The sequence below is a fragment of the Periophthalmus magnuspinnatus genome, chromosome 2 (assembly GCF_009829125.3).
Source record: "Periophthalmus magnuspinnatus isolate fPerMag1 chromosome 2, fPerMag1.2.pri, whole genome shotgun sequence".
In the NCBI taxonomy this organism is placed as follows: Eukaryota; Metazoa; Chordata; class Actinopteri; order Gobiiformes; family Gobiidae; genus Periophthalmus; species Periophthalmus magnuspinnatus.
In genome coordinates, this window is record NC_047127.1 from 14012603 (window position 1) to 14037151 (window position 24549).

The following is a 24549-nucleotide window of genomic DNA, read 5'->3' on the forward strand; positions in this document are numbered from 1 at the left end:
TGACGAATGCGCCCTGTGTTTCCAGCGTTTTCATGGAGATCGTCCGTGTACAAAGCGTGCATCCAAGCAGACTATATACCATCATGCACAGCGCGTGACTTCTTCTACGGGAGAAACAAGGTATATTTTCTTAAAGTTATGTTATACTCGCTACAATTGGGGGGAAAAATCACCTTGAATGTTATATTTGCCTATGGATATTCAAAAGGAAAGATTAATTTCTTACTTAATTAATCTAAACAGAAATAAATGCCTGCGATGAGGACACCTTGACTATTCTTCAAGGAAATAATAAAACATAAAACATAAAAAATAAAACTGTAATATTTCAGCGTCCATTTTACACACATTTTTGTCATGAGTCAACATCCGCCATGGTTGCTAGGCGTTTTAACGTAAGCGATGTAACGTAAGTGCACAGACAAAGCTTGATGTACACTCTGCGGCGTAGGCCTGTCCCATTTCGGAGGAGGAGCACCCGTCGTCGGCCAGGTCCTTCGAACGGTACGTCGAAGTGTGCAACCGTCAAATTGAGACACGGCCTATGATCAAGGCAAATTGGGTGAGATTTATTTGATAAAGTAGAAAAAACATACTGAAAAAAAAGTACTGAAGTACTTGACTGACTACTACTACTACTACTACTATTGCTACTACTACTACTACTATGATTGCAAACTGGTGGCTTGAATAAGACAGTAAATTAAGGCAAGATAAATATAAGAGGGTCTAAGCTAACATATTTTCAATATGAGATTAGATTGATGATGCGCTAACGGCAATATTAATAAGCCATTCTGTTTTCATTTAAATGTGTTGCAGTAAATTGTGTTAGCTTGTTTAGTTAGCGTGCACAAAACACCTTGTGGGAAATTGGATGAGATTTATTAGATAAAGTAGAAAAAAAAGTCTCAAAAGAAACGGGGAGACTTTTAATGTTTGACTTGTGAGAAGAGGGAAAAAAAAGAATTTGGTGATCAAAGTGTGGAAGTGTGTCAAGAGTTACTCAAGAGAACTGGAATTATAAAAACCAAAGAGAAACCAGAGCTGAAACTATATCAAACTACACAGAAGGATTTTGATCATAGAAAGACTCATAATACTGTAGCTGTACTTAAATCACACAGGCTATACACAGACTGTATATATAAATGGACATAGCTAACCTGCTAGCCGGCACGTTCCAAATAGGAAGTGATCATGGGGACAGCTCCGGCTCCACCGACTCTGGCTCAAATTCACTTTACATTGAAAAACTGTGGCCCCTCTCTCTGTAACTGCTGCTGTCAGACTCGTCATTTTGGTCTTAAAATGTTCATTTTAAGCCCCTCTGGTGTTTTGTTTTTTTTGTTTTTTTTCGCTTTTGTGTCTGTAAATCAAGACATGAACATTAATAACAGACAAATCAGGCGCCTTCTTTCCCCAGCGTCACTCCCAGTAGCGTTAGCAACAGGTTTGATTGACAGTGTTGCTAAGCGCCTGCTGCCTGATAAAACAGTGGTGTGGGCATAAAAAGGCATTACCTTCAACAGCCTCGCTCCTGATTGGCTCTTTGGTTGCTATGATACTCGTTGTCAGAATTTCAAATGTGGAACTCGGCTCCAAATTTGCCGCTATAATTGCTAGCCTCGATGAGCTTCATTTGACTGGATCTGAACTCACTTAGTCAACTTCTTTATACAGGCTATACATTAAAATACATTTGTAAATACATACACACAAACAGATATGAAAACTATATATGTTTTTTCTTCCGCCACAAGAGGTCACTGTTTGGGCCAGTGCCAAGCCTGAATATATAGAAACCATTGTGTCAGAACGGGCATCTGGTCTAAAAACAATCTGAAGTCATGGAGGTGAGGTTGCAGGTTAGATTCCCAAATGTGTTGCATTTCTGTGCAGAGTTTGCATATTCTCCCTGTGTCTGTGTGGGTTTCCTATGGATGCTGATCTTCCCCCATTAGCACTGCATGGAGAAAAATGTTACATATTGAACCTTTAAACAAACATGTAAAAATCCCCAAAAATCACTTTATATGAAAAAATGAACTCTGGAATTTTCTTGAATTTTTTGCAAGAGTTTTTATCTTTTGAAATATATTTTTTCATATCTCCAAAACCATTATGTATTGGTTCTAAAGCTATTCAGGACAGGAAAGATTCATTTCTGTCCTGTGAATGTGACTTTTTTAATAAGTATCTAGTTTCGACAGGAGTTTTAGTATCGATTTATATGTCATTTTCTCTATATTTGACAACCCCATAACATATAGCTGCACACATCCCCGTATATGGCCCTTCCTGTGTGTCACTCCAATGCAGTGAATAGCTATAAGTAGTGCATTAGTCCAGATAAGTGTGTTTACATGAGTAATCTTCTGCCCATGTCATTCACCAACGGATATATGGGCTCTGACAGACGCAATATTTCAAAGAGCCAGACGAGTGGCGCGTTCTCTCTCTGCTCTCATCGCGTAGAGAGAGAGAAAAAAATCAAAATATATATCTAAAAGGCAGCGTCTGCAATGAGTTTAATTGCTGGGAGTGGAAAAACAGAAATACTTAAAGATAACATAAGAGGTACAGGGTGATGGTGGAAGCTGGAGGATTCATTTAATATTGGAGTAACTGCTTTGGTGCCTTAATATTGCTCTAAACCATGAACTGACAGTTACAGACTTTTTGATGATATAAATGTATTATCATATACTGCACCACCAAATAATAGTCATTTACAGTAACTATAGGTACTTGTATATGATGTTACTCAATCAGAAGTACAGGTTGGCAAAACTTCTGATTGAGTACTTGATTGACAGCTAACACTACTACTACTACTTAGAATTATTAATTAATTAAAAATAGAATCATGCTGAATACTCAGATACTACTTCTCCTACTACTACTACAAATGTATAGGTATTTTTATATATTTTAATATGCCTGTCAGGACTACCACTGCTACTTCTATTACAAATACTATTGCCACCAATAACCACCACTACTTGCTGTGTTGCACTACTACTACTACTACTATTCCTACTCCAACTACTACTAGTACCATTACTACTACTAATACTACTACTGTTACTACTCCAACTACTACTAGTACTATTATTACTACTACTACTACTATTACTACTCCAACTACTACTAGTACTATTATTACTACTACTACTACTACTACTACTACTACTACTACTACTACTACTACTAAAACTACTTCTTCTACTATTATTACTACCACTATTACTTTCAGTTGAAGCGTGCCATTTATTCCCACCAAAGTTAAAAATACAATTACACCAAATACTCTGATGGTACTACTACTACTAATTTATCCTTGCATACTACCACTTGTAATTCGTGTACCTTTTTAGCAACGCCGTCGGCTGAAGCTCCACAGTGTTTAGCTTGTATTCCCATTCATTAAAATCTGATTACTTTTTCTTAGCGTAGCGTTGACAGATCCAATTGCTAATCAAGTCTCTTCTCATGCAATAAAAAACTGCATAACCCTCGTAACCTTACGCAATCTGGACACATTCTCAGCTGCGCTTACTTTAATTACTTGGATTTGCGTTTTCAATTGGACTAGCCGCTAGCTATTTACGCATGTGTTCTGCAATGTGTGGGCCATGAGGTATTTTTAATATAGGCCCATATGCATTGTTAAATTAGTGTACGGAAGCCCGGCTGGGCCACATCTGGCGTACGTAGCTTGACCATTAAGAAAGAATTATGTGATTTGGCATTTGAGTCACACGTGTTTGAAGTTAAGCATTGCCCCAAGGAGTACACATCTGATAATAAGGCAAGAACATCGTGTATCCGGGGTAATGTACTGACCCATATATGAACCTTTTAGTTTAGTTTACAATCATCGGGCTGTTTAAAGAATGCACATGATGCATTCTTTGGGATTTAATTCAATTTGAAACATGCTCTTGGTCTCCTTGGGATAAGCATTTCTCATTTTCTAACTTAAAATGATGTCTGCATCTCGAAAATCTACTTTATAAACTACATTTCCAATGAGGCATTTAGGTGCTAGAGCTCCCTCTGCTGTCAGTAACGGGAAGGTGCAGTGGTTAAGTAAACAAATGTTATGCTAATAGAGCCATTTGTTTGTTGTGAACATACTTTGACCATAGAATGAGTCCGGTGATACTTAATGGGCTTAAAAACAGCACAGTGTAAGTCTGGAGTTTTATCTATGATGCAACGCAACAGGAAAAATTTGAATATAGCATTTTTAAGTGCTCAGAGAAGATGATTCCGGATTAGAGATAGATCGGTTGGCTGATATATCAGGCCAATATTTGGACTTTTTAGTGCCTTAAAACTGCAGCCCAGGCCGATATTTAGTTTGGGCCAAATAGATGCCCAAATAATCCACATAAAGCTTTATTTGAACACCTTACTGTGAAGAGGACACTGCACAAACCGTAACTACACCGCTCTTTTATCCACTTGTAGAAAACAGGACTGAATATGAGTTTGTAGTCATTTCTAATTATATAATTTAGGGAAAATAATCTGAATCGGCCCTACATATCGGTACAAAATATCAGCAACTCTTATCGGCCATCAGTTCCTCTGGATTCTAAACAATTGGTATCGGCACTAGCCATGAAAAATCCATGTCAATCGATCCCTACTCTGGATTAATGAAACAAACGTGAATGTGAATGCAGAAAAAACACAACTCCAGGTATGTTTTTAATGACAACAGTATAACATGGATAAAAGTTTGCTAAAAAAGGCAATTTTGCATAATGTGTGTTCTGAAATATACTCGTTTTGATCATGAAAATGTGACATAAGTGTGTTTACTTTTGGTAATTAAGCAACAAAATTGTAATGCTGCTACAATAAATGTGTTAAATGCCATAATGTATTCTGGATGTATTCTAAGCAAAACAATAACCATGATAATAATCTATATGGTCTTTTTTTTTTTTTTCCTATGTATTTGAAGCTGGGGGAAGTGTCTGGGGTGAGGGAAGTCTGGGAGTCCCTGCTTAGAGTGCTGCCCCTGCCCCAGATAAGCAGAAGAAAATGGATGGTTGGTATTTGTATTTTTTTTACATGTTTCTTGCCCCAGTACAGATAAACTATATAAGCAGCTCTTGCTTAGAAAGAAGGAAGTGCGCGGTTATCATGCTAGTTCCTACCTTTACAATGACAATCAACCCCACTTTTCTCTCTGAAAATTATGAAACGTGCTTAGAAACTCATCATGGTGAATAAATAGGATGCTCAAAATTTAAGGTAAGTGAGTTTTTAAGACGGTAAAATCAGGTAAAGTGCATTTAATAATATGGGAAATACAAATAAAGTACAAATATATAAGAATTGAATGATGATTTGTGAAGTGACTGTATGTAGTTGATACACAGAGCACAGGAAACCAAACAGTAAGAGAGGAAGATAATGCGTTTTTGTTTGTTGATTTGCGTTTGTTTTTTTTTAAAGGACAGATACAAGCCAGATCTGTGGAGATGCAATACAAACTCTAACTGGATGAATACAATTTCACATAGTATAGTACAGAATGTGTTCAGACAAATTTCCATAAATGTTGGATCGCAGTGTGACTCTGAAGTGCTGTATGTTTGCAATTTGTTTTCTCCCCGACAAAACCCACAATGTTGATGAAACGTTCTGCACCGACAAAGGCGCCTACGAAGGTTTGAAAATCACATTCTATCCTCCAAAGAATGATCATTTTTATTATCATGGTATCAGAATCGGTGGTGAGTATCAAGTCTATTCCTTAGTATAGAAATCGAGTTTGAAATTTCAGTATTGTGACGAGACTACACTTGGAAGAATTGGAAGCAGAGACCATTTTAAAGGCCAGCGGAGATAGTGGTATGATCAATATGGCTTGTCTTGCTGCGTTTGGCCCAGTTATTCAAGTGGAAAAGAGGAGGAGACAGGAAGATAGAACAACAGCACAGAGGTATATCCTAAAGAAAAATGGACATTTATTTAAAGGTGCACTGTGGAACTTTTTTAAGGTAGAGGGTCTGGTCCGCCACCTGCTGGTCTCCATGAAAACGTCACTGCTTTGTTTGGGCTTATTCAGTTACAGGTGTTTTTAATGCTAACAAATACCTTGGGATAAAATGTATGCATTCTTATCGTACTGTGAGCGGGGTTGCCTCTCCACAGATCTAACCTGTCCCAATGGAGATGGAAAAATGTAATGCAATACTGTGGAATATTTCAGGTAGACAACTCTAGCTAATATATCTAAACAAGTATGAAGACTGTAAAAGTAAGCTATAAGCCATATATGTCAATCTCAGGCCCCGGGGCCAAATCTGGCCCACGGTGTAATTATATTTGGCCAGTGAGATCATATCAAATGTGCATTAGAGCTGGCCCGCTGGTATATAGCGCATGCACCACTGATACTACAAATCCTAGAATGGTTTGCTAGTACGCTAGTGCGCAGTCGAGACCAGTGCGCAAAGTAACAAGTGTAGCAAATTGAGCTTGAATTTATGTTTTCTCTATGCACTTTTTCTACTCCTAGGTATGGACTATTAATAGGTTGAAAATCTATTTTTCTTTTTGGCTTGTGAAAAAAAAGATTTAACTTAAAAAGGAACTTGAAAGGCTACAGAGAGAGACATCATTTATTTTATTTACCAGTATTTACATTAAAAAATGACTACTACTGATGTATCTTTTATTTCTCATATGTTTATAATATATGTGAGCTGTTCCAGATTTTGTGTTTAAGCAAAACTAAAGTTTGTTTCCATATGAAAAGGTGAAACAGTGAAACATTACATATCAGGTGCACTAAATTTTTCAATACTGAGTTTGGCCCGTGAATTTGTCATAGTTTTTAATTTTGGCCCATTGTGAATGTGAGTTTGACACCACTGCTATACGCTGACTAACACAGGCTATATATGGGGTAAAATGAGGGCTTGGATTTAGACTTGGAATTTGGCAGTAATTCCTGTTCAGTCACTCCCAGGGGAAACTGGATTATCTCACGTCCAAATACCCCTGTGCCCCTCGCTCCTGACAGAACCGAAGCCAATCAGGATCCAGCGTTCATGACAGGTGACGGAGGCTAAGCCAATCAGAGCAACGGTCCACGAAACTGACCCAAATATGACAGGAGAGGGGAGGAGGGACTAGGGTAGTGCTCCCACAGCGAGGATAGTCCTGTGCAATGCTCCAGTGACCTACTACAGACAGACAAGACACTTCATTACTGCGGGAATGGGCGAGGAACCAACAGAAAGACAAGACTTCAGCTTTGGAGATGAGAATAGCTTCCGAAAATGAAACTATTAACGTAAAAACTCAAGATTTCTTGGTATATATAAGGGTAATAAAGGTGCAGTGTGTAACGTTTCAGGTGGAGAGTCTGGCATTTGCTTGTTGCATGGATTTAAAGCCACAATGTGTAACTTTGCAAGCCAAGACTTCAACTTTGGAGTTAAGAATAGCTTCCAAAAATGAAATTATTAACGTAAAAACTCAAGATTTCTTAGTATATATCAGGTTATTAAAGGTTTAGTGTGTAACTTTTCTGCTTATTGCATACATTTAAAGTCACAACGTGTAACATTGTAAGACCAGACTTCAACTTTCGAGTTATGAACAGCTTCCAAAAATGAAACAATAAACATACAAACTGGTGATTTCCTAATATATATATAAGATTATAAAAGGTGCAGTGTGTAACTTTTCTGTTGAAGAGTCTACCATCTGCTTGTTGCATGGATTTAAAGCCACAACGTGTAACTTTTTAGCCCAAAAAACAGACGAAATAGCGTGTTTTGTGAGGACTCCGGCCCCAGATTGAGCAGTGCGTCTCTCCGTCTCTTAGAGTCTGGGGAGAGAGCAACTAATGAAAAACCATTTCGCAAACTAAATTGCGTTTTCCAAATTGCACTTTGGACTGAACCCTAAACGTCCTCCGCACCAAACTAATACACACTTTAATGAATTCATGGGTTCATTTGGACTTCAGTATCTGACTTAACCATCTCCATAAATAGCACGGCGACGTCATATTTATGCTAATGCTAACACGGAATTTACAAACCCCATTCTGTAGCGTATTGTAGCGTCCATAATGCTAAATTAATTTGGACACGGCCGATCTAATCTTAACTAAGGTCCACTCTCGTATTTACTGTAACCAGGCAACAGCAGACCCCACATCTGGCATGGAGTAGTTCAAACACAAAACGTTTTATTCTCTGATGCGAGGCCTTGTTAATATTGCACAGAGTTGCAATGGTGAGTTTCTGAACTGAAAAGTGCATGTCCGGCCTGGTTTATTCATGAAACTTTGAAATAAACATGATAAATGCTGCGGTACACTTGATAGATTGTACCTGCATGAGTACAAACTAACACATATATGTAAAAGCTTGTAATTATGTTGTACTTTGAGCTGGGATAATGTCATTACAGGTCGTTACACAGTGTACTACATTGTCCTTAATGAGTTTGGAAATGTACAAGGCATAAAGTGTATAAAGAAGTGGACTGAGTGAGTTTGATGTCACCCATAGCGTTTAGCTCCAGTCAAATGAAGCTAATCGAGGCTAGCAGTTATAGCGGCGAATATGCAGCAGAGTTACATATTTGGAAATCCGATCCTCAGTATCATAGCGACCAAACATACAATTCCTTTTTTTCTTATTTCCTTACAATACATCTTTCAGTTCTACCTTTTGCGTGCATGAAATTAATGTTCTAATGGAAATATTTGTTTTGTAAATCAAATATGTATTATGCACATGTATTTTAGTTTTTGTTTTTCCTCGAGTAATGCAGAAAAGAGGGAACCAATGTATGTTAGCATCCAATCTGGTGTGAGGCTAATGAAGGTTTAGCAGGAGGTGGCGTTGTCAATCAAACCTGTTGCTAACGCTAGCGGGAGAGGCAGCTGTCTGTTATTAATGTTCACGATTTACAGACACAAAAGCAAAATCAAAAACCCCAGGATCATTTAGAGCGAGTTAATACGAATATTTTAAGAGCAAAATGACCAGTCTGACAGCAGCAGTCACAGAAAGAGGGGCCACAGTTTTGAATTGGAGCCGAGTCGATGGAGCCATATATATATATATATATATATATATATATATATATATATATATATATATATATATATATATATATATATATATATATATATATATATATAGTCTATGGTACAAGGTTGTCAAAAAACACAATACCCACACATGAATTGATACTTACACTAGTATGACATGATTGGATCTTTCCTCTAAGGCAGGGGTGTCAAACTCAATTTCACCGAGGGCCACATCAGCAAAATGGTTTGTCTCAAATTTGCAAAGATATAAAAAAATATGTCTGCGTAATTGCGTAACTCCTGATAAACTGACATTTTAAGACAGTCATACATTTAAATTTACCTTGTCGCGGGCCACATAAAATGACATGGCGGGCCGCATTTGGCCCCCGGGCCTTGAGTTTGACACATGTGCTCTAAGGTTTCTGAATAGTCTTGAACGATATTAGAACTAGTATAAGGTAACAGTTACACGTTTATATAGCTCTTTTCCACCTTCAAGGCACCCAAAGAGCTTTACATCAAGGAACCACTCACCCATTCATACACCGGTGTACACAGACACAGGGGGCGAGGTCGGTTAAGTGTCTTGCCCAAGGACACAACAACAACATTCATCTGTGGGAGCTGGAATCGCACCGCCAGCCTTTAGATCAGTCGACAAACACTCTACCAACTGAGCCACTGTCGCCTCACACTTTCTTCAATCGCAGAAACCACCTTTATTTCATGTTAAAAATCAGTCTGTTGTCTCGTAAAATTTAGTTTTTTATTATCACTGTGGTATCGAAATTGGTTCTGGGCCTTTCCTTTAGAGCTGGAATTGAATTTGGAAACTACTTTTCATCTGCTTTTTACTGCTCAGGGACAAAAACCTGTTTGTGATTAATCTGTCTGATCTAGAGTCTTTACCCTCATCAGTTTCATCAACAAACTGTACTTAAAAAAACTCTTTAAACAAACTTCCAACCAACTAGCTATTCCTGGCATAGGTAGACTGTAATAATCCAAGGGGCCCCACCAGCCACTAGGGGGCCACGGAGATTAATTAGAGAAAGAGTGCGGATGTATTCATGTATATAAAATGAGTCAATAAAACTGTTCATTAAAAAGTGTATCTGTAGCAAAGAATAAAGCGGCTTGTGCATTATTGAAGCAGGAGCAGACTTCCATTTTCATTTCAAGGTCAATAAAAAGATGATAATAAACAAGGCTCCGCGTTAGCCTCATAAGTTAGCGATTTTAGCTTCCACAGTTTAAGCTTTCACAATGACAACAGTGTTTTAGTGCATGGTCCAGGTCTGTTAAGGGATATGGAATTTCTCAATGTTGGGATTCAAGAAGCGTTTTGCAAAGATCTCAAAACGCTAGAAACGTCCCTCCTTCTATTGCTCCTGTCTGCTCCCATCTGCTCCTGTCTGTTCCTTCTGCTCCTCCTTCCTCCTATCTGCTTCCTCTGCCCCAGTAGGCTTCCATAGCTCCTGCCTGCTCCTCTCTGCTCTTATCTCTGCTCCTGCCTGATCCTGACTTTGCTCCTGCCTGCTCCTCCTCTCCCTCTCTACTCCTGTCAGCTCCTCCTCTTCCTCTCTGCTCTTGTTGCTGCTCCTGCCTGCTCCTCCTCTTCCTCTCTGCTTCTGCCTGCTCCTCCTCTTCCTCTCTGCTCTTGTCTCTGCTGCTCCTCTTCCTCTCTGCTCCTGCCTGCTCCTCCTCTTCCTCTCTGCTCCTGCCTGCTCCTCCTCTTCCTCTCTGCTCCTGCCTGCTCCTCCTCTTCCTCTCTGCTCCTGCCTGCTCCTGTCTTCTCTCTCAGTAGAACATGGAGTCTCTTGTGGGTTTGGGGAATCACTCATTTGCTTAATCCAGGATGATCCGCCAAAGCGCCCACACCTGCCTCTCCTGCTCCGCTCAGCCCCAGAGAGAGAGAAACCAGGCCGAGCCGAGAGCAGGACTACAGCAGGACTGAACCAGGACTAAACCAGGACTGAAGCAAGACTAAACTAGGACTAAACCAGGACTACAGCAGGACTGAATCAAGACTGAACCAGGACTAAAGCAGGACTGAACCAAGACTGAACCAGGACTACAGCAGGACTGAACCAGGACTAAACCAGGACTACAGCAGGACTGAACCAGGACTACAGCAGGACTGAACCAGGATTAAAGCAGGACTGAACCAGGACTAAACCAGGACTACAGCAGGACTGAAGCAGGACGAAACCAGGACTAAACCAGGACTACAGCAGGACTGAACCAGGACTACAGCAGGACTGAAGCAGGACGAAACCAGGACTAAACCAGGACTAAACCAGAACTAAACTAAGACTAAAGCAGGACTACCTGTGAGGTCCAGTGGAGCCGGTGGAAGTACTGCTGTAGATTTATTCCTTTGGGAGTCTATTTTTGCCAGATGCTGGGGCTGACTGCAGCCTTTTGCCTTAATAACTGAATAGTTATGGCGTAGGGCTGGGTGATTGGACAAAAAATAAAATATACATTTTTTGCACACACTGAACAATTATTTCAATCGATTTTAATTTGAGTCAGAGCAGGGACTGTAGTCTTTCAAACAGAGGGAGCTCTTTTCATTCTTACCATGTCCTATTATTTATGAAATTATAAACTGCCTTCAGTTACATCTGTATAGATATTGAACTGTAACTGCATAATAACCTTTGCAAGTAAGAGTCAGGACTAAACTTATTTCATAATGATCCTTGATTCTACGATGTCACAATTTTTCAAAGTCTCAATTAAAAAGCTGGTGACACACAACACAGACGTCTCAGCTGGAGTGGGTGCTCTCTGAGTAAACCAGGACTAAAACAGGACTAAAGCAGGACTAAAACAGGACTAAAGCAGGACTAAAGCAGGACTAAAGCAGGACTAAAGCAGGACTAAAACAGGACTAAAGCAGGACTAAAGCAGGACTAAAGCAGGACTAAAACAGGACTAAAACAGGACTAAAGCAGGACTAAAGCAGGACTAAAACAGGACAAAAACAGGACTAAAGCAGGACTAAAACAGGACTAAAGCAGGACTAAAGCAGGACTAAAACAGGACTAAAGCAGGACTAAAACAGGACTAAAGCAGGACTAAAACAGGACTAAAGCAGGACTAAAGTAGGACTAAACCAGGACTAAAGTAGGACTAAACCAAGACTACACCAGGACAAAGCCCCCCCCCCAAAAAAAAACCCAAACAAAACAAAAACAAAAAAAACAAAAAAACAAAACCAAAAACTAAAGCAGTTACATTAAACCATGGCTGAAGTTAGACCAAGTAAAACCAAGACCAAACTAGGACAAAACCAGCACTACAGAAGACAGGACTAAACCAGGACTAAAGCAAGGCTCAAACAGGACTAAAGTTGGACTAAACTATGACTAAACCAGAACAAAACCAAGACTAAAGCAGGACTACAGCAGGATTAAAACAGTACTAAGCCAGAACTAAACCAGGGCTAAAGAAGAAACCAGGACTAAACCAGGACTAAACCAGGACTTACCATATCGATGGAGGAGACGGGGCCAATGCTGTTCACATAGATGCCCACATCAATCACGGTTGGCTTCACTGTAAAAAGAAAAAAAAAGACAGTTATTCATAAGATTTTTTTTTTTTAAATTACACATTTCATAATTGTTCACTATGTTGCCATGACGATGAGCACAAATTCATCCATCTATCCAGCCGTATGAAAAGTATGTTTTTATCTTCTGAACAAGCATCTCACCGCTTCATTGTGTTTTGCGTATCGTTGCCATGGCGATTAATGGTATTGCCAGACAAAGCCGGCGAGGTTGGCTAAAGCTTTTGGCACTTCCTTCATAACTGGGGGTCAGTTGTTGTTCTCAGCTTGTGGTAACGAGGAGTCGTTTACAGTTCGTGTCCTTAAAGTTCCTTAGAAATGGAATCGTGCCTTTGGTTCTGGTTAAATCCTGGTTTAATCTGAGTACTGGTTTAGATTTGGCGATATGTAGGTTTAAAATTGTGGTATGGACCTGGTTTACGCCTTAGTTGGGTCCAATCCTTGTTTACTTTATATGTCTCTTCAAACGATTTCATATATATCGTTATGGAGAATGCAATTAAATGGACATGGCTTCCTTTTGGTGTACAATGTATGTATAATATGTTGCATACAAAATGGAGTGTCTAAAGTGGGCCAGGTCCACCATGCACCAGTGGCCTACCGCTAAAAAAAAACATTCCTAGATTTGAGGAAGCTTGGGCATATCGCATTTCCTCCAAAGATACAATGGAAACATCTAGAGAAGATAGTGGGCCGATATTTGGACTTTTTAGCGTATCGGCCTTCGATCTCCAGCATAGGTCGATATTTTGTTTTGGTCGATCTGCTGCTCAGACATCGTTTGCTCTGGATTCTAAACCATCGGTATCGGCATCAGCCACGAACACACCTATATTGATTGATCTCCAAACCTTTCTTGATAACAAATTGACAGTTGAAGTAAATATACTGTAGATGATAAACGATAATACTGAAACCAAACCTTAAAGCAGAATTATCCCCCAAAAAGTATTCTAAATATACAAAATCGGTCAAAAAATATGAACTGCAAGAAATAAATGAGAGAATGTAACAGTTAAGTAGTTGGTTTATGTCTATAATGAGTCGATATAGTGATTATAATGACGATCTCTACACGCAACATTTGCTTAACTCAAGGAGCGAAGCTGCAAGTCCTTGTCCAATTCTAAGAGTACAGTTGCATAAAAGTAGAGATATAACCACATGCCATGATTATTTCTTCAGTTTCGTGTATGTGGAGAAGAAAATGACCTCAAATGCAACACAGACAGAACTAGAAGAAGAAGAAGAAGAAGAAGAAGAAGAAGAAGAAGAAGAAGTCGGCATGGATTTCTGGAGAAGCTTTCGCCCTTTGCAGTCTCCAGTTGGAACATTATATTTTGGAGCAGTATTATTGTGTCTCCAATTTCTTTGCAAGAATGGGGAGATTTCTGCCATTTTTATGTAATACGAGCTGTAAAAAGTTGAATAACTAACTTCTCTGGCTAATTACTGGTTCATTCTGCAGTTTATTTGTTGCAGCTCAGGGCTTTTAATGAAACAGTAGATTTAAAAATAGGTTTACTGGGATTATCCTGCTCTGTCAGTTGTATAAAGTAGTTTCAGTATTATCGTTTATTGCGATATTTCTCTGTAGCGATCATAGACTGTATATATAAATGGGGGACTTGTGGAGAGCATCCTCTGCACAGGTATCAGTGTGTGGTACAGGAACAGTGCACTGGCAGAGAGGAAGGCTGTCCAAAGACTGCAGAGAGGATTATAGGAACAAAACTAGCATCGACGGACACAATCTAGACACGGCGCTGTCAGAAGAGAGCAGGAAGGATCACGAAGGACTATAGCCACCCTGCTCACTCCCTGCTTAAATATAAGTACTAAACTACACAATCTGAGACACAGAGCAGACAGCATCAGGGCTAACACCTCACGCTTCCATAGCAGCTTCAACCGCACCACAGTCAGACCGTAGACTGTATATATAAATGGACATAGCTAACCTGCTAACCGCCACGTTGCAAATAGAAAGTGAGCATGGAAGCGCTTCTAGCTCCATCAACTCTGGCTCCAATTCACTTTACATTGAAAAACTGTCACCCCTTTCTCTGTAACTGCTGGTTTCAGAGTCGTCATTGCAGTTTTTTATGTCGTTATTGTGTCCGTAACTCAAGATAGAAACATTAATAAAAGACAAATCAGCTGCCTTCTTTCCCTGAGGTCGCTCCAGCTAGCTTTAGCAACATGTTTGCCCGCACCGTTGGTTTGGCAGGGGGCGGGTGAGTTTGGAAGGGGCGTTACCGTCAACAGCTTCGCTCCGGATTGGCTCTTTGGTTGAGCTTCATTTGACTGGAGCCGTACACTCATTTAGCACTTCTTTATACAGTCTTTGAGTCAGACACACGGCCAAAGTAAAGTACTGATTACTAATACGCTACGTACGCTATCTCATCTCCATCCATCCAGTATTTATTATTAATCGTGGTATGCCTCACTGCTGCTTTTAAATATCTGGCCAAATCAAATCATATATTTATAGATACTGAACATACGGCTGTGTCTGAATGTCCACACTGTTCCCTACAGGGGGCACTATTTAGGTGTCTCGCTGTTTTTAGTGGTGCCCGAATGACCAAGGAGTGGAAAAGTAGTGCACTCAAAATTTCCCACAATGCACCGGTCAATATAGACCACAATGCACTGCAAGAGTCGGAAAAAGCACAGCGGACAGATACAGGTCTTTAACTGGACAAAACACGATTGAATGCTGTTATGCTTGAAAACTACCACTTCATGACATCACAAGGTGCAACAGAGCATTTTGAGCTAAAAGGTTACTCAAACATGTGTGAATGAAACAAAACACAACTCCAGGAAACAACATTATAACATGGATTGAAGCTCACAAAAGACAGTTTTGTGTAATAAAGGACATTTAACAGCTATACTTTCATTTATCATTATATTTATGTTTGTCAAAAAAAACATTGGAATTATCCACACTCGAAACTCTAAAATGTGGAAGCTGTGTGCTCGCTTGTGAATGGAAAGTTCACATTAAATGAAAGTAATTTATATATAAAGTAAGGTATATTCAAATTGTCTATATACAGGAAGTTATATGAAAAAAAAAAAACAATTGTTTAAAAAACCAAAACATATTTCTACGTGGCAACAAACCAGTTTAATGGGAATGAAGAAATGCATGGTAAACTGCCATAATCAGATCAATGGTAACACGTGGGAGGAATTCCAGGAATTTCATATGGGATTTATATGGGAATAGACCAATCAATCGGATGTATATGCAGACATGTGCACCAGATGCCCTTCCTGAAAATTCCCTGTTGATATATACTAGATTAGGACTTAAACAGTACTTAAAATTGGTAAACTTTTGTGGATATAAGGTGTAAAAATGTAGTATTTTCATTAGCAAATGTTGATGTATTTCTATGGAAAAGTACACCTGATGCCCATCCAGAAGGTTTTCCACTATATATACTGTATTGGGACTTGAGGAGCACTTAAGATTGTGAGTACTTGTGGTTATATAAGGCGTAAAAATGTAGTATTTTTTTTCTTCTGCCCTGTGAGTATTCTGTATATCTCTTTGTGTCTTGTGTTTAACTCCTGGCCTCACTGGGCAAAACAAGAGCTGCACGAATCAATATCAAGTAGGTTAATCTTCATAGCAGAATTTCTTGAAGCTATTTGCAATATTTAAATGTAACTGTAACATATGTCAGAAAAAAACTTCAGTAATTTATGAATTTTGAAGAAATATATTGATTTTTTATTACAGTGACAGGGATAGCCGACAGCTCAAAGCGTCTGTGTAAATGTGCTTATGTAACTGTATGCTGGTGGTGGATAGAGAGGCCAAATGTGCAGAATGACAGCCACTTTTCCACCAGTTTGCCCTATGGCAACAAAGTCAACACAAAGCAGGTTACTACTAAAAGTGTACAGTCAAAAAACATACAATGTTGAATACACATTCAAGCCATTGCCAATAGCTGGTACTTTATATGGCAAAAGTTGTAGCGTATTTTGATTTTGTTTTTATTGCACTTACATTTTAAGATTCTCTGTGCTATAGAAGAAACTAAGACCAATTCTATAAGAGTCAAAAACATCAACAATTAAAAGCCTTGAAGCCGCAATATGTACAATTTCAGCCAAAAAAATTGTGTTTATTGTACTGAAAAACTTTGAAAAACGTGTCCTTACTATGAGAGGGCTTGCATCTCCACAAACCTGACTGCTATTTCACCTCGAGAAGAGCCTCCTCGTCTTTGTTTCCATGGAAATGTTGTTCTTTAAAACAAATGCACCATCTTTTTCTTGAGTACTACAAATCTGAAGTACTTTATTTGAGCATATACTTTGAAAAACATGCATCTTTGCTATGAGCGGGCTTGCATCTCCACAAACCTGACTGCTAGTTGGCCTGTTCCTTAAACAAAGGTACCATTTTTGTCTAGTATAGAGGTCCCTCGTTTATTGTGGGGGTTACTTTCTAAAAAATAACCAACAATAGGCAAAATCTGCTATGTATTTTTTTGTTACAGTTGGCTGTAAAACCCCTCACCACACACTTTATACACTTTTCTCACACAGGCATTAACATTTTCTCACATTTCTCTCTTGTTTAAACACTCTCAAAGTTCAAACCTTCGTAGGCGCCTTTGTTGGTGCAGAACGTTTCATCGACATTGTTCGTTTTGTTGGGGAGAAAACAAATTGCAAACATACAGCACTTCAGAGTCACACTGCGATCCAACATTTATATAAATTTGTCTGAACACATTCTGTACTGTACAGGAGACACGGCACGGAGGAGACTGATGGACAATGGTCTACAGTCCAACAGCCAATCAGGACACAGAACACAATGCACATTCATACACTGTAAAAAAAAGCATGATAAGGTGCAACGTGATATAGCGAGGGACCACTGTACTACTAATTTGAAGTTCGTTTTTAGCACATATACTTTGCCTATTTCTACCCCGTCATGCAGCGGGCCTATCTCTAGTACCTGACCCATATAATCCTTCACTCTCCATTGCCTCTATGCATTTCTGTGCCTGTGTGGATTGCTGGGTGTTCACAGCTGTGCCATATCTCCAGGGACCTCCAGAGCTTCGGCTGCCCACTGACGCGCGCTCGTTTTGGGGCAAAGGAGGACAGAGTCGTGGGGGTCCTGCTGGGAGGATGATGATGTTACGCTCCACCAACCGGACAATAACGTACAACCATGGGATCGACAAGTATACCATAAAAAGTAGTACTCCAAACAGGCATTACATTCGCTTTAAGTTACTCAAATAGATTTTAACAGCAAGGAAAAACATATATAGTAAGTAAAAGTACTACTACTAATCATGTACACTGCCAAGTACTGGTTTAACCCTGCACGATTAGATATAGTATTCATAATAATCTAAAATAAGTCTGCTAGTCACCATGGAGACACTATTGCTTTGCCTTGAAAGTCCCTCAGTATGGCATTATACATATTGATCTCCAAAAAAACAGTTTGCAAAATATATTAAGTTCCATTTAATCACATTTCAATAAAGTTGCGCTTTGTAACTTGTGATGAATGTTCCACAGGACGGCTTTAAATGAACACATCTTAATAGAGAGACAAGTAGGTGATGTCATTAAGCCACATTATAGGTCAGATCTGTGGTGGGGAGACCCTGCTCACAATAAAAATAGCAATAAAAACACCCGAAATGTACAAGATCGATAAGCCATACTGTGGAATATTCCCAGTAAAGCTATGATATCTCCATGGAGACAAAGAGATAGTAACGCAGTGCATCTTTAAATTCATTTTTCATACTAATTCATATTTATCATCATACATTATATTCCAAACTTGATTAAATTCATTGTTACCTTGGCCACCGGCTTTTATAGCAACTTGGGCGTGATTCCGGGCTTTAATTCATTGCATTTGGATTTAGAAGCTGCCCATCCATTGTCCCATTCTCTTGTAGACCTGGCGTTAACCACAATCCGAACAATAGTAATCCTAATGTTGGAATTATATAGCAATTATTGTCCATTCATTGTGCTTGTATCCTGATGGGAAAACCCGGATATAACCTGCCAGACAGAACAATGATATGTGCATAACAGTCTGCAGTCCAAGTTATTCCGGGTAAGGGAATTCTGTATCCCCCCAAAAAAGTGCTATAAATTTGGAATAAAAATGTAAAATAGTCTTGGGAAGATGGAGTGAGTCGGCAGAGTTTGGAAAGTGGGTCAGCCTGAATGGGAAGTGTCCTTAATTTAGACGGTGTTAATAGGGGAATTCAGTTAGACAGTGATATCTTCATAGTATTAGTCAGCTCCTCTGCTTGTACTGTAGTTACTGTCAAGAGGAGGTGGGTAGAGTAGCAAAAACTGTACTCGAGTAACGTTGAGTAGTTGAAGAAGTACTCAATTTTGTTAGTTAAGTAAAAGTACAGGCATCGGAGGAAAAAAAAACTCAAGTAAAAGTATCACACATCTACTCTAAACATCTAAAAAGTATTAAAGTGTATTAAAATGGAGTTAAGGAGTAAAAAGTAAAAGTATTTCGCGCAGATTTTGAGGTCTAATAAAGCTTCAAATGTAGTAATTTTGATAAAGATTTGTCCTGAATTTTGTTCAACAGAAAAAAAAAAAAATTCTACCTGTTTTTATCGATATATTTTTGCTTACCCAAACTACGAACGTGTTAAAAATAAACCCTCAGCCTTTTCAGGGATAGAGTTAAAGTTAGAAAGTACAGATACCTACTTTAAAAACAAAAAGTATCAATTTTAAAATTTGCTAAAGTACAGATACCTAAATGTTTTATTTAAGTACAGTATTTTACTGCAGTTACTTTGTTACATTCCACCACTGGTAATGTTACTTCAAAATAATATCAGTTAATAAAAGGTCCAAGAAATTACAGAAGTAAGAGTAAAAAAGTCTTTGGGAAAAGCACTACTCAAGTAAGAGTAACTTTAACTGTCAGGACGTAACATCTGATATATAATTAGAAGATATTGGATAGACAAAACATGAAATACTGCACAAAATCTAAAAGAATGCAAAGGAAAATACATTGGAGACGATCAGAGTTTTCATTTTCAATTCCTTACTGTCTTACATCTGACAAGCCTGTTCCTTTGTGCATGTAATGATAATTTTTTTAATGAAGATAATACATTTTTAAGAAGCTTTTTTTTATACTGAAGACATAGTTGTAGTCATGGCACTAATAGAAATATTAATACCCAGAAAATGCCTTGTACTTTGAAACATGTTTTTGAAGTAATTGTACTATCTTTTATAATCCCAATCAAATAATTAGTAGAGTAATAAAAAATTGGTACAGCAATAAAACTTGTAATGTGCCAAATAATGAATCATTACTGAATCACTAAAAAAAAAAAATAAAAGTAGGGAAGGCATGGTGGCATTCTGGTTATCAGTTTTGTCGAACGAGGAGTTTCTCCCAATTGATGACTGGATTTGATCTAAAATAGTACGCTGTAGTCACCTGAAATCATCAACGGAAATGTATAGATTAAGCAATAGATAAAGGGTAAAGGGTGTCCCACAAGGATCAACTTTTTGATCCTTTTAGTTTTTAGTTCTGTTTTAGTTTTTGTTAAGTTTTGTCCCTATAACAGCTCAACATAATATTAAAAGAAGTGATTTAATTCACTTTTTTGCTGTTATGTTGTATCATTATGAAAATTATATATTTATATATATATATATATATATATATATATATATATATATATATATGTATATATATATATATATATATATATATATATATATATATGTATATATGTATATATATATATATATATATATATATATATATATATATATATATATATATATATATATATATATATATATATCAAAATACAGTTGTTTGAGTAGTAGCAGGAGGATTATAATAGTTTTAGTATTGATTGCTGTAAAATTGAAGTAATTGTATAAAAGTAGCAGGAGCAGAAATGTTAACAGATGCTTTAATATTAATACATAAACTTGAAGTTAGTCCTGTCACAATAATTACTATATCGACTTATCTTTCAATATATGAAAGCTGGAACAATATATATTTTAGGCTCTATATTTATTGTCTGTACTTTTTCTTTGCAAAAAATGTTGTTATTTTAGTCCAATATGATAATATTTGAGCTGTAGATGGTTGAATTAGTTACTTCTTTGGCTAAATATTGGTTTATTCTTCTATTTATTTGTTGCAGCTCAGGCCTTTTAATGAAACTGTCTATTTAAAAAACGGTTTGCTGAGATTATCTTGCTTTATTTTAATCTTAATCAGTGACATAAAGTAGTTTCAATAATATCGTTGTGTTTATCGTGGTATTTCTCTGTAGCGATACAACATACTTTTATTTTTATTTTTGCAGTACTTTTTCTTGTTCGTATTACTACTTCTGTGATGGCCAGTATTTGTGAATGGGCTTTAATCTTTACTCTCCGCTCTTGGACTGGGTTAGGCTCTGAACAGCTGCAGTGGATTTGATCTGTCCTGACACATGTCCAAACACAACACGGAGGAATCCCATTAAACACGCTCATCAGGACAAAAATGTTGCTCCACTAAAAATGCATGACACTCTTCCATCTTCCATCTCCTCCATGTTTTCGCTGCTTTTCGGAGATTCTTTGCTCTTTTTCCGTCTCTCCAAGCGAGGAAAGACAAGCTAAAAATGGAGCGATTTTGGAAGTTAAATCTTTGATCTGAACAAGCGAGCTTCAGTGTTTGAGGAAGTAAGACTGTGAAATATCTTTAAAAGTTGTGATGTGAATGAGCTATTTTGGAGTCGCAAAGAGTTGAAAAGTCTGACCCAGGTCTAAATAGGAGAATAAGTCAGGGAGGGCATCTGGCATAAACGTTGTATCGTAATGTCTTTTTCGCTTAATGATTCCTTATAAACCATATGCTAAGTGTATAAATTTAACTTTACATATCCATCCATATTTTTCCTTTGACGGATCGAATGACTGGAAGAATCTCGGCGGCACATGCGCTCCGATTGGTCGTCTTCGAAGGGACAACGGAGGCAGATTACCGTAATGACAGTGAAATATTTAAAGAGCCCCATGCCTTTGGTTTGAGATGCCTTTGAATTTACGCGATAGCACAATTTGTTGCGGTGTTAGTGTAACGGAAAGTCCAGAACCGTGAGTCTATCGGTGACAATAGCATCCGCCCCGATAATGTTACATTGTATTATGTCGCCCCATCGAAAATCGAACATTTCAAAGATAAAATCATCGCTCATTGTATTGTTAAAGTTGCATTGCAGTTGGAACTTTTCAGATGGAGTCTCTTGTAAAATGTCTTCACTATTCACCATTCTATTGGCAAGATTGGCACACACACACACACACTTTTCCTCCCTCCCCTGCAGTTCCGTCCCCCTCTGACCACTTATCCTCCATATGCTCCAAGTCCAGAAACAGCAGTGGGCTTTGAGACGCTACACCGAACATTAGCATTGTGGCTAACAGCCGAAAACAAGGCATTACCGTTTCAGGCTATTGGGACGTTTAGACAGCCTAGGAGGTTTACAAACTGTCAAACTGTTGTTGAATTTCTGAACAACTAATTATGCTAATTGTTTTCCAGAACTGGTAATGTGCCAAATAATGAATCATTGAAGAATCACTGAAAAGTAAATAAAAGTAGGGAAGGCATCATGGTATAGTGGTGATTGCTTTTGTCTGTTAGCGAGGAATTTGTGGGTTTGAGCCTTTTTTTGGTACATTTGGATTACTTGAAGACGCTTGAATGGGTTATTCTAAATTGTCCCCATTGAGTGACTGGAATTACATCCAAAAATGACTGAACTGAACAGTGAGACGTATCGGCCATAGCTTTATTGTTGCATAGTAGGCTGTAGTTACTTCCAGTCATAAATGAAAATGTGTAGATTAAGTAATAGAGGGTAAAGGGTGTCCCACAAGGTTCAACTTTAGGGCCAATGAAGTTGTAGAAGTTATAAGAATATCACTGTCACTATAATATATATGTCAACACAGTATAAAAAGATTATTTCACTTTATTTGCTGTTATGTTGCATCAATATGAAAATTTGATATATATAGGTTCCCTCTTTTATATTATTGGTTACTTCAGTGTCAAAGTGGATGGATATTTTTATTTTTTATTTTTTTTTTGTGATAAAAATTGTATTCAACTATTGTTCTTAACTGCTGCTATACAGGTTACAATCCAATTAAGCCATATGCAATTTTACAGATTATTATTATTATTATTATTATTATTATTATTATTATTACATTGTATTGTTTTTATATGCTTATTTTGTATTATTTATTTTATCACATATTTATCATTATACTATTATTATTAGTATTATTGATATTATTAACTAATTTTTCTATTCTGGTTATGAAAATTGTATATATATATTTTTCTCCTTTTTTGCTTGGAGAATTCCTTTTAACTCAAAATTCACAAATTTAATGCTTGAAGCCGTTGCAATTGTTTGGATTAGTTCCAGCACAGAAGAGAATACATTCAGTGATGATGGCTCAAACTCAAATTGGTCTTCAAAACATTTCTGTATTCTTTCTATTGCTTTGCTACTGCAGATCTTCGTCTTGCAGTTAAACGATTTTCCCGTGTTGAAGTCACAGCTATGGATCATGTAGTTGAAGGCAATTGAGCCCTGCCTAATCCATCAGAGCAGATATCCAGTGGTCTCTAGGCCTATGTCATACGCAATAATCGCACATCATGTCAGCCGTACCCTCCCCATCGCCTTGTTAGTATGAAGCCCCCCGGCCCACAGTGTCTTTGGCTGGCGTTAGCGTGAAAAGCTGCTATAGATGCTAACACTGAAATGTCATTGAGAGAAAGTTGAATTCTCCGACCCGATACGACAAAATACGATTTTGTCGAATGAAACCTGGTTGGAACACAGTGCTTTCCAGTGGAAGATCTCCAGCTCAAATTCATGGAGATGTTTTGGATGGAAGTACCTCAGCAGATGCTCTATAACACCTGCACAAAGCTCACGTTATTCAGGCTGATCTGGTTGTTGGAGGAACTGTGGTGTAAGAATTGTTTGTTTCTGGTGTAAGCATCAAAGAGGACCAAAAGACTGAAACATAAAGTCAGAAGGGTTTAATGAGTTCCACACAGGCAAAGTGAACAATGAAGCGACGGACTCTGCGGAAAGGATAGAAGAGAGCCCTGAGATGTGACTGTTGACAGCTTTTATAGGGTCCCCCAATGTGTGTGTCTGTGTGAGGCTGGTCTTCTTCTCGTCAGCGTGGTGTTACACAAGAAGAAACTTTACGCAAAGTCGAACAAGGTGATTGTTTTATGACCCGCTCAGAGTGAGGGTCACACATTCCTTAGTGAGAGGGGCTACAGATAAGAAGTGGCTTTAATCAAAAGACCAGAATATAGCTGTTATCTTATTGTCCACAGTCCTTGTAATTTCCCATGCTGGTCTCCGTAGCGTCCTGGTGATCCCCCATGCATTCCAGTTTGGAGTAGTGCTGCACTGCTAGAAAATACCTTACACACATGCAAGTATCTTTAAATGGGATAAATTATTGTTTGTAATTTTATATTTTGTGGAAACAAGCGCTAAGATGGGACGTTTATTTGGTATGTTGAGTTTAGCAGCACAAAAGTCAGTAACTAAAAACGCGTTAAAGGCGGACCTCCCGACCCTGGTATAACCTCAATCTTTGTCTTGAAACGGATTACGATGTACAGCAGATTTCAAACGGACAAATTTGACAAGATATGGGAGAAATGGAAAACTTATATTCTGCTTTGAAAACCAGAATAAGTCTGATCCTGCGATTGTTAATTATGGTTGACTGTAAT

General features: G+C 38.1%; 1 protein-coding gene across 1 annotated transcript in view; it reads right to left on the reverse strand.

Moving 5' to 3' along the window:
* LOC117381643 (gamma-aminobutyric acid receptor subunit gamma-3-like) overlaps positions 1 to 24549 on the reverse strand; it is a 177712-nt gene that overhangs the window by 105041 nt on the left and 48122 nt on the right. Inside the window, exon 3 of the mRNA XM_033978638.2 lies at positions 12591 to 12658. Coding sequence (XP_033834529.1) covers positions 12591 to 12658 — 68 coding nt within the window. The remainder of the gene's footprint in view (positions 1 to 12590; positions 12659 to 24549) is intronic.